Raw genomic sequence first — 12333 nt, forward strand, 5'->3', positions numbered from 1 at the left:
GGTCCAACTTTCAAATCCATACATGACTACTGGAAAAACAACAGCTTTGACTATACCCACCTTTGTTGGCAAAGTAATGTCTCTGCTTTTTAATACGTGATCTAGGTTGATCATAGCTTTTCTTCCAAAAAGCAAGCGTCTTTTAAATTCATGGCTGCAGGCACCATCTACAGTGATTTTAGAGCCCAAGAAGATAAAGTCTGTCACTGTTTCCATTGTTTCCCCATCTATTTGTCATGAAGTGATGGGACCAGATGCTATGATCTTAGTTTTTTGCATGTTGAGTTTTAAGCCAGCTTTTTCACTCTCCTCTTTCACTTTCATCAAGAGGTTCCTTAGTTCCTCTTCACTTTCTGCCATAAGGGTGGTGTCATCTGCATATCTGAGGTTATTGATATTTCTTGCGGCAATCTTGATTCTAGCTTGTGCTTCATCCAGCCTGGCATTTCACATCATGTACTCTGCATATAAGTTAAATAAGCAGGGTGACAATATACACCCTCGATGTACTCCTTTCCCAATTTGGACCAGTCCATCGTCCATGTCTGGTTCTAACTGTTGCTTCTTGACCTGCATACAGATTTCTCAGGAGGCAGGTCAAGTGGTCTGGAATTCCCATCTCTTGAAGAATTTTCCACAGTTTGTTGTGATCCACACAGTCAAAGACTTTCACGTAGTCAATAAAGCAGGTGGCTTTCTGGAATTCTCTTGCTTTTTCTATGATCCAATGGACGTTGCCAATTTGATCCCGGGTTCCTCTGCCTTTTCTAAATCCAGCTAGAGCACCTGGAAGTTCTCGGTTCACATACTGTTGAGGCTGGCTTGGAGAATTTTGAGCATTACTTTGCTAGTGTGTGAGATTAGTGCAATTGTGTAGTAGTTTGAACATTCTGTGCCATTGCCTTTCTTTGGAATTGGAATGAAAACTGACCTCTCCCAGTCCTGTGGCCACTGCTGACTGTTCCAAATTTGCTGGCATATTGAGTGCAGCACTTTCACAGCATCATATTTTAGGATTTGAAATAGCTCAGCTGGAATTCCATCACCTCCACTAGCTTTGTTCATACTGATGCTTCCTAAGGCCCACTTGACTTTGCACTCCAGGATGTCTGGCTCTAGGTGAGTGATCACAGCAGTGTGGTCATTATTTTGGTCATTAAGATCTTTTTTTGTATAGTTCTGTGTATTCTTGCCACCTCTTCTTAATATCTTCTGCTTCTGTTAGGCCCATACCATTTCTGTCCTTTATCGTGCCCATCTTTGCATGAAATATTCCCTTGGTATCTCTAATTTTCTTGAAGAGAACTCTAGTCTTTCCCATTTTATTGTTTTCCTGTATTTCTTTGCATTGATCACTTAGGAAGGCTTTCTTTTTTCTCCTTGCTCTTCTTTGGAACTCTGCATTCAGATGGATCTATCTTTCCTTTTCTCCTTTGCATTTCACTTCTCTTCTTTTCTCAGCTATATGTAAGGCCTCCTCAGACAACCATTTTGCCTTTTTGCATTTCTTTTTCTTGGGGATGGTACAGTGTCACAGATCTCCATCCATAGTTCTTTAGGCACTCAGTCTATCAGATCTAATTGCTTGAATCTATTTGTCACTTCTACTGTATAATCATAAGAGATTTGATTTAGATTATACCTGAATGGTCTAGTGGTTTTTCCTACTTTCTTCAATTTAAGTCTGAATTTGGCAATAAGGAGTTCATGATCCGAGCCAGTCAGCTCCTGGTTCTGTTTTTGCTGACTGTACAGAGTTTCTCCATCTTTGGCTGCAAAGAATATAATCAATCTGATTTTGGTATTGACTATCTGGTGATGTCCATGTGTAGAGTCTTCTCTTGTGTTGTTGGAAGAAGGTGTTTGCTATGACCAGAGTGTTCTCTTGGCAAAAACTCTGTTAGCCTTTTCACTGCTTCATTTTGTACTCCAAGGTAAAATTGCCTGTTACTCCAGATATCTCTTAACTTCCTACTTTTGCATTCCAGTCCCCTATGATGAAAAGGACATCTTTTTTTTGGGTGTTCATTCTAGAAAGAATTGTAGGTCATCATAGAATCATTCAACTTCAGCTTCTTCAGCATTAGTGGGTTGGGGCATAGACTGGGATTACTGTAATACTGAATGGTTTGCCTTGGAATCAAACATTTTTGAGATGCTTCAAAATGTTTTTTTTTTTTTTTCAAAATTTCAATTTTCAAAATGCTTTTGCTTAGACCCAATAACATACTGCTACCCTCCAAACACAGAACATACATTGAGAATTTATTATATAATACAATGTGTGTGTGTTTTAGTCACTCAGTCATGTCTGACTCTTTTGACCCCATGGACTATAGCCCACCAGGCTCCTCTATCCATGGAATTCTCCAAGCAGGAATACTGGGTTGCCATGCCCTTCTCCAGGGGATCTTCCCAACCCAGAAATCGAACCCGGGTCTCCCTCATTGCAGGCAAATTCTTTATCGTTTGAGCTACCTGGGAAGCCCATATAATACAGTAAGTTAGCTTTTTCTTATATTTTTTACTGAAGAAGGCAGTTTCAAAAGAAAACTGGCAAATCACAAACACTAACCTAGACAATACTTTTTTAGCTGCAGATATCAAAGCAACATAGGTTAACTGACATTCAATCAACAATGAACAAATGAAGTGCATTTTTTGTCAGAAAAATATAGTCTTAATGATCTTTTCCAAATGACTGAAATGTTGGCAGTTAGCTACAGAAATTTAAACTGGGTGATTTCTGATAGGTGACCCACATCTATCTAAATCAGATGTTTTATTTCTATCATATATTCTATATACTAAAGTTAAACAGCATCTCTCTCCAAAGTAGTTGATTTGATCAAAATAGTCAGATCAGTTTTAACAATTCTAGTAATTTTAATACTTCAAAAGTGCTATAAATGTACTCTTTTTAACATATGTGAAACATATCATGTGACTTACATATTATGTGATTAACATGAAAATTATAAAACAGTAATATTAATAGTTCAATCACACACACACACACACACACACCCAAGATGTTCACCTCTGTAAACTTTCTATAATCATGTCAGAGAAAAGCTAAAAATGTTACAGACAAATGATCATGATACTAAGTAAAACTCACTTTAAGGATTACTATCTCAAGGCAAGGAGCACAGTGATCCAAGATGAGAAGGGTGGCCCAAACACAGGAATAAAAGGGCCCAAGAGGCCAAGAAAGGTCTGGATAGTAATCTATCTGCTCTAGCAGGGGCCAAGAGGAAGGGTGTCTCTTGTGCACTGTAGGATGTTTAGCATCACCCCTGGCCTCTCCCCTCCAGACAGTTGCCGCAATCCTTCAGCTGTGGCAACCAGAACTCCAGACATTGCCAACAGTTTCTCTGGAGGGCTGGGGCTTGTAAAGTACAGCCCAGTTGAGAACACTGCCTTAGGCTCACAGCCACCTTGGTTGTGGCCCCAAGCCCCAAGTGTCAGCCAAGTTCCTAGCTTCAGATATAGAGCAAACTTGCCTACACTGAGGTCTGACCTTAGGTGACCTTTGCTCACCGCAAAGTGGAACAGCTTCCCAGATTGCTCCCCTTGGGACTAGGTGAGGAGTCTACTGAACCATGAGTTCATCTGCGACTAGTCCAGGAAAGCTGCTTAGATGTCTCAAAATGTCTTTCAAGGTCTCAGTCCTTTAAAAGCCAACAACCAAAACAAAGTGAAAACACAATGAGAGCAAAATTGCTGCACTCCTTTGAAAAGGAAGCTGTAAAACAAACCAAAAGCTTCATGGTACATGAAGAATTTCATGGAGGAAAAGATAAACTCAAGGTCACTACTATCTTTTTTTCTAAAAAAAGATTAATACACATTAAAAAAAATCCAGTTCTAATGTCATATTTTTTATTTTTTTTTTCCTATTTTTCATCATGTTATTTAGTAGCTATCTCTCTGCCAATTTGGTATTAAAAACAGGCATCCCTGTGTATCAGCCTTAGGTAAATTGCTCAAATTATATTTTAGCTAATCCCTAAAAGTTAATGAGGGGGCTTCCCTGGTGGCTCAGTGGAAAGAATCTGCCTCCCAATGCAGGAAATGTAGGCTTGATCCGTGGGTTGGGAAGTTCCCCTGGAGAAGGAAATGGCAACCCACTCTAGTATTCTTGCCTGGGAAATTCATGAACAGAGGAGCCTGGCGGGTTATAGTCCACAGAGTTGCAAAAGAGCTGGACACAACTGAGTGACTAAACAACAACTAATACAAATAAACGAAAAAGATAAAAAAATTAAAAAAAAAAAAAGATTCCACTTGTCTCATGAGGGAGGCAGGATCATGAATAGAAAAACTACAGAGTAGTGTGGTAGTTAAAAATAGCTCTATCACCTCCTTGCCATGTGACTATGGGCAAGTCACTCACTAAACCAGTGTCCCATTTAAAAAATAGGGATTTTAACTGTAACTACATGCCAGTATTTTTTTTTTTTTTTTGGTAAGGACTCAACCTAAGGATGCAAAGCCCTGAGTACAGTGTCTTGTATGTAGTAAGGATGCAGTCAATACTGGATTATTCTTGTTATGAAAATTATCATTATGATCATAATTGGAAATTACCATTGATAGTCAGCAATTTCACTGTACCATTCTCATTAAATGTCATGCCTCTAATAAACCAGTAAGTGAGAAGTCAGAAATGGAAAAAGAAGCATCCTCTTTGTGGAACAAAACAGTATTTTCTGTAAATGTGACATTTTCTTTTTACTAAAAAGGAAAGTTAAGGAAGAGTGACTAAGCTCCCTCACTTAGAGTCTTCATCCATCTTTACTTTCTCAGAGTAATGGAACAGATGCTGGTAAAGCAGCAATTATCTCCTTACCTGTGCTTTTCTATTCCCGGGACAGTTCCATCTTGCAGCCTACACAGAACACACTGCTCTGGGAACAACAAGTGGGTTTGACATTTCACCGGGGCAAATGACTCTTTCTACAGCTAACAATATTCTTGGGCCAGGAGTGACTCTCAAAGCAATTTCTCCCAAATTTTCATTCATTCAGAATTTACTGATGTAATTTAGTCATCATATGCATATTGACTGAGGACCATCACTTGAAAAGAATTTTGCAAGGAGCTGGAGGTATCCTGATCATGATGGCTGGGGCACTCAAGAAGCTTAGCCCTGGGAAGGAAGACAACATTCACTAAAGGGGTGCAGGGGTGCATAACTTCAAAGTGAGTTAAAAAAAAAAAAAAGGTTCTCTACGGGGTGTAAAAGCTCTCCCAGTCTACAGTGTCAGCAAAGACCTCGAAAACTAAGTGACACAAAAATTGAGTGGAAAGCTCAGGAGTAAAGCTGCTGCTGCTGCTAAGTCGCATCAGTCATGTCTGACTCTGTGCGACCCTATAGACGGCAGCCCACCAGGTTCCTCTGTCCCTGGGATTCTCCAGGCAAGAATACTGGAGTGGGTTGCCATTTCCTTCTCCAATGCATGGAAGTGAAAAGAGAAAGTGAAGTCACTCAGTCATGTCCAAGTCTTCGCGACCCCATGGACTGTAGCCTACCAGGCTCCTCTATCCATGGGATTTTCCAGGCTAGAGTACTGGAGTGGGTTGCCATTGCCTTCTCCACAGGAGTAAAGCTAAGAACCACATTTCCCAGATTCCTTTTAGGTAGGGTCTGGTTAGATGCTGCTAATGAGAGGCATTTATGTGAATTTTGGAACTCTGGCCCAGGACTTTGAATCTTGACCTGTAACAGCATGACATGAGGGCAAAGAGGGGAAGGTGTGAGGGTGGCCAGTGGCAGAGAAGACACTTAACCAGAAACTCTGCATTACATGGTCAAGGCACTGTCTGCTTTCTCTTGGTCTCCTAGAGTTGTCCTGATTCTCGATCATCCCTAATCTGGTTCTACCAGCAAATTACTGGGGCTCTGGATATTCCTGTAGTAAATATCATTTTGCTTAAGGTAGCCTGAACTAGCTTCTGCTCTTTGCATCCAACAAGTGCTTTGTTTCTACTAACAGACCACATTATACAAGTCTATCTCCCCAACCAGCCTGTCAGTTTCCTGAGGACTGGAGAATGTCTTTTTTCTCTTTAAACCTCCAGGACTTAGAGTAGTGACTGACTGACACATAGGGAACCCTAGTAAATGCAAAATGAATATGATTTTTCACATGTTTAAAAAACTAAGAGATTTGCAAATAAATCTCTTTAACACTGAATGTTTAACATTGAAAAAGGCTCAAATGAGTCAAAAAGTCTCCCATACCTTACATCAATTTTATGCTCACATGGAAATCTCTATGCTTCATAGTCATCTTCTCGAGTTTAACTTTTTAATATACATTTCATGAAGCAACTCACTACACTAATAACCATACTCCTGTAGCTTTCTTTCCTCTGTTGTCATACAGAATTTTCCACCATCATATTTCCAAATGGGTAGAATAAAGCTGCTAAAGTGGGCAGGTCCACACTTACACTCCCAGGAGCGAACTATAAACCTCTCTCTCCCGGCCCTTTCCAACCCACAGGGCAATCCATGAAGCCCAGTAGGCAGCTAGTGAATTTAGTGTCCAGAGAGATCACCATCTGTTTCTCTACCCCTAGTAAATAAAGTACCTCTGCTCTATAAATTCACATTGCTTTTGAGACTGAGACCTAGAATGAAAATGGAGATAGAATTTTTGTCCAATTTAATGGCTTAAAAAAAAAAAAAGAACTTTTCTTGGGTAGTAAATTTATGCTGCAAGAATCTAAGAGCTACACAGCAGTCTGAATTTGATCTGGTTCAAATAATGCTACCATGTCCTAAAACCCTAGTCATTATACACTTTCCAAATGTACAATGTCATCAAGGTTTTATGACATTTCCTACAAAAAGGTAGCACTTCATCAGTGGAAGCTTGAATTCAGGTATGGGAACAGAACACCACGGCTGCTGCAAGAAAATTGTGCCGCTCCTCTGACTTTAGTATCATAGCTGCATGGGGATAACACACCAAACCATTTCCATACACACACCTTTCTGACTTGTACTAAAAGAATTCTATTTCTTGGAACTATTGAGTGAAGCCAAAAACATGTATGGTAGGACAAGATCTATTATCGATGACTTCTGTTTTCCTACAAAAGTTTGATCAGAGATATTAGGCCACCTGGGGTTCTCTGCTTATTCAATTTCACTTCCTTCCTCAAGCAACAAAAGGCTGAGAGCATCATGTCTGTGCCTGCTGCCCGGACATGTGACCTGCACACTTGGCTTACGGAGCACACAAGACTTCTGAGACCCAGGGCTTTGAAGGCAAAGCTGACAGACATGAGGTGCAAGCCTAGCTTCACCAGGTTAAACATGGCTATGAAAGGAGCATACCCAGTTCTACTGGCATCAAAACACCGTGCTGGTTGCCAGAGAGTCTATGGGAAAGAAATATTAAGTAACACTGAGCCTCTGACATTGACACGAGCTTATTATTCTTCCATGCCAACACACCCTAATCCAAAGCTCATGCTGTTCCAATCTGGGCCTGCCCTAAAACAGCCACTTATGCTGAGTGTGGTCAAAGCTCTAAGAAGTCTTCAGTTCCAAAGACAATCTTTGATTAGCTCATCAGCTCCTGTATTATTTCCACATTTTGAAGTGGTTTTTGAGTTGTGTGCATCACTTCTTTAGATATTATTTCTCTTTTACACTGCAGATATAATAGTACTCCTTCCCCATCACTACGTTGAAAACTTTAAGCTAAACAACCTCTCCAAATATACATGAAATATTTCCAAGTCCATCACTGGAACAGTTTAAATAAGTGGGATTGCTATCCTATTGTCGAAAGGAGCCATAATATATAACTGGCTTTGTTCTAGAACTTCCAAACTGATTCCAAACTTTTAAATCTGGTGGAGGGGGCAGGAGGAGGCAGTTTAAAATTTTGCAAAATATTCATGTCAGCAAAAGAAGCTGTTTGTCACTTCTGCATTGAAAGTGCCTTCCCAAAATCTTTACTGAGTAAAGTGCTGCCATTTATTCCTCAAGAATGAGGGAGCCTAGAATGAATAAAAAACAAGGTTCTACTATAGAGCACAGGGAACTATATCATCTCCTAGGATAAACCATAATGGAAAGGAGTATTTTTTTTAAAAAGTATGTAGAAAGCATAGAGATAAACCCACAGACATATAGTCACCTAACCTATGACAAAGGAGGAAAGAACATACAATGGAGAAAAAAGCCTTGGGAAAACTGGAAAGCTACATATAAGAGAGTGAAATTAGAATACTCCCTAACACCATAAATTAAAAATAAAACTTGAAATGGATTATAGACCTGAATGTAAAGCCACACACTATAAAACTTTTAGAGGAAAACATAGGCAGAAGACTGTTTGACATAAACCTCAGCAGGATTTTTTTTGACCCACTTTTGAGAGTGACGAAAATAAAAACAAAAATTAATAAACGGGACTTAACTAAATTTAAAAGCTTTTGGACAGCAAAGGAAACCATAAATAAGATGAAAAGACAATCCTCAGAATGGAAGAAAACATTTACAAATGAAGCAACTGACAAAGGATCAATCTCCAAAATATACACAGTTCATGAACCTTAAGATCAAAAAAAGAGACGACTCAATGAAAAAACGGATGGAAGACCTAAATAGACATTTCTCCAAAGAAGACACACAGATGTGCCAAAAGGCACATAAAAAGACACTCAACAACACTAATTATTAGAGAAATGCAAATCAAAACTAAAATGGGGTATCACTTCACACTATCAGATTGGCCATAATTTTAAAAATCAACAAATAATAAATGCTGGGGAAGGTATAGAGAAAAGGGAACCCTCTTGCACTGTTGGTGGGAATGTAAATTTGTACAGCTACTATGGGAAACAGTATGGAGAGTCCTTAAAAAATTAAAAATAGAGCTAACATATGATCCAGCAATCTCACTTTGGGACATATATTTGGAGATCACACTTTGAAAAGATACATGCATCCCAATGTTCACAGCAGCACTATTTATAATAGCCAGGACACGGAAGCAATCTAAATGTCCATTGACAGAGGAATGGATAAAGTAGATGTGGTACATATACACAACGGAATATTACTCGGCCCAAAAAGGAACAAAATTGCATCATTTATAGAGGTGAGGATGGACCTGGAGACTATAATACAGAATGAAGTCAGTCAGAAAAACAAATATCATATTTTAACACAGGTATGCGGAATCTAAAAAAAAGTACAGATGATCTTATTTGAAAAATAGTAACAAAGACACAGATGTAGAGAACAAACATATGGATACAGAAGAGAGGTGGGCTGGGATGAACCGGGTGGTGGAGGTTGATATACACAGACTACTATGTATAAAATGGGTAACTAATGAGAATATCCTGTGAGGATGGAAACCACTGAGGATGGAGACGTGGCTTCACAGGCATGAACTTGCGTACGTACACAGGGCCCCCATACTCAGAAGGGCCCCATACTTTAATGCTTCACTATGACCATCCTGAAATTCTCCATAAAGTCTGAATAAAGGGTCTTATATTTTCATCTTGCACTTGGCCCCACAAATTATGTAGCTTGTTGTGACTAGAGAGGTTTGGTCAGAGTGTGATATGAACAGTTATCTGTTTTAAAAGAATTACTCCAGTTTGAATGTTAAGAACACCCAGTAGGAAAAGTAAGGGTTGAAGCAGGAAAAACAGCTAGGCTGCTGTCAATACAAATAAGGTGAGAGGTGATGGCAGCAAACGTCACCAGGAGAAGGGCCAGTTAGGTCCCATTTGTCTGCAGCTGCCTGGTGACACGCCTGTCTATGGCGGTGCCCTGGCCAGCCAGCTCCTGCTTCTCCACGCTGGTTTCTGCTCAGATTCCATGCTGCTGCCTGTTAATCTGAGAGCCGTATGTGTTTCCCAACAGCTTCTTTCTCTTAAAAGAGCAGGTATTAGTTTCTCTTCTTGCCTACCCTTTTCTCTGGGGAAGGCAGGGCACCCTTTGATCCCACCAAAACTGTACACAGTAGCAAACAGGAATTCTTCAAAAGAAAAATCTGGGTGTTGTCCCCAGACTTGGATCCCCTACTTTGGAGAAAATGAAAGAAAGAAGAGCCCTGGCCAGGTGCAGTATCTGCTGTGTTAAGTCACTGTGTTACAACTTATTACATCTTGTCTCACGGACTCCAGTTAAGTAATGGGTGTAAATATTACTTCACACCTACTAAGATCTGTATGAGTCTGACAGGTAAGAGCTACTAAAGTTTATGTAAACACAAAATGCATCTAAAATACCTTTAAGACCCACAGAACACATTGACTGCTCAATTCTCAGTAAAGAAAAGGAAAAATTGATGATAAATTTTAGATTTATATCTAAATTTGTACAACTATATCTATGTTTAAGCGAGTAAATGAAAAAAAAATTACTATTTAGTTTCCAGGTGATCAAATAAGTAAATTCATCAAGCTGTGCTAAAACTGACATGATACAATCACCAGTAAGTTAAATGTCAGTAAGTTTAAAGTTTACACTCCCTAATCTAAAATTCTTGGACAATAATTTCTTCTTTCCCACACACTCAAAAGTTTCTCCAAAATGACAAAACATGGATGATACCAATTCGCTATCTGAAGTGCTTACGTCAGGTACTCACCTTTTTCTGAAGAACATTGATTTTCCTCTCCTTCACTTCTAACATATCCTTCATGTCTCGAATCTCTCCAGCCAGTGTCCCCTTCTCTTCTGTGAGGTCCTGCAGCTGTTTCGTTTTTTTATTGAGAAAAGATTCTTTCTCTTCTAGCCGTAATCTCAGTGCATCCACCTGAAATCAGGAAAAAGAAAAAAGGCTGCAGTTTTACAGATAGGTCATCAGTAACTACCAGTCCTGCCTTGGGAGGTGGGTGGGGCAGCAGTACACCTTCTGAGCAGCGTGATCAAATACTGCTCATGGGCAACTCCAGGCTATGTGTTTTAAAGCCTACATCTACCTTAAAATCCTGCTGCATGTGTAGCTGATCAGTGATATACATTTTTTTAATTACAAGGTTTATATGAAATAAGATGTTATGAAGTCATCTCATGTTGAGAAGCCAAAAGTTGGGAAATAAAGCACATGAATTCTCTGCATCTTTGAGAGCCCAGGGAGGGCACAACACTGTCCATGCCAGGTAGCATCCTCCAGGAATACAGAGAACACAATGAGCCATGCCACAGACATCTGGGAGAACAAGACTGGCAATAGAGGAACACTTCTAAATTAGAAAAAGACGTGTGGCCAAGACGAAGTAAATGCTGTTAGAGGAAGAAAATGCTGTGGATGACATCCATTCTACAGCTTCATGAAAGACTGCTTTACAACACTAAAGAAAAAATTCAGATTTTTATAATTTCTGCTTTTCAAATGTTGGTAATAGAATGGGGAAACATAAGCTTTTTTTTTTTTTTTTAATGTTAACAGTCCAAAGATCATGTGCAAAAAATGTTTACATGGGTGATGCAGGACACTAGGATGACAGATGACTCTAATCCTCACCTTCCACATTGGGAATTGGATAGACAGAAGCAAATCAACACTAGGAAGCAATTAAGCATGTTATTGAGAGATATCGAAATAACCAGGCATAGAGAGTTTAAAGAGTTGACCTTGAGGAAGAAGAATGGGACAGGGGTAAGTTGGGGACTGCTGCATCTCATAGTATATCTTGTTGAATATTTGCTCGTTATACTATTTGCAAGTAAAGCTTAGATGAACACAGAAAAAAACAAAAACTTTTTTAAAAAGGAGCAGGAATACTGTAAAAAGTCAAAATAAATAGATATAAAAATATTATAAGGCCAAAGAGTCAAAGGCAATTTGGAACAAAGGAAAGAAGACACTTAGGTTTTAGGTTCTGCTTCTATCTGGGCTTCCCTGGTTGCTCAGACAGTAAAGAATCTGCCTACAAAGCATGAGATCTGGATTCAATCCCTGGGTCAGGAAGATTCCCTGGAGAAGGGAATGGCAACCCATTCCAGGGATCTTGCCTGGAGAATCCCATGGACAGAGCAGCCTGGCAGGTTGTAGTCCATAGGGTCACAAAGAGTCAGACACCACTGAGTGACCAGCGCTACTTCTACCTGTGAGGATGAGGACAAATAACTCTCCCTTGCCCATACCAAGTCTTCAGCCTCAGTTTCTTCACTTATAAAACAAAGAGGTAAGGACTGACTATCTAGAAGTACCTGGCATTTTATGATTTTAAAGACAGCAATCAGTCCTAGGTAGAACACATCAGGGCAGGAAAATACTAGAAATAAAAAGTTACCAGGGAAGAATCTCCTTTTCTTACCCCTGTTGAAGAAAGGAG

General features: G+C 39.6%; 1 protein-coding gene across 1 annotated transcript in view; it reads right to left on the reverse strand.

The window, feature by feature from the left end:
- Positions 1-12333, reverse strand: part of ERC2 (ELKS/RAB6-interacting/CAST family member 2) — a 999532-nt gene that overhangs the window by 601292 nt on the left and 385907 nt on the right. Inside the window, exon 9 of the mRNA XM_043441970.1 lies at positions 10641-10808. Coding sequence (XP_043297905.1) covers positions 10641-10808 — 168 coding nt within the window. The remainder of the gene's footprint in view (positions 1-10640; positions 10809-12333) is intronic.

Source organism: Cervus canadensis, chromosome 22, assembly GCF_019320065.1.
Source record: "Cervus canadensis isolate Bull #8, Minnesota chromosome 22, ASM1932006v1, whole genome shotgun sequence".
NCBI lineage: Eukaryota > Metazoa > Chordata > Mammalia > Artiodactyla > Cervidae > Cervus > Cervus canadensis.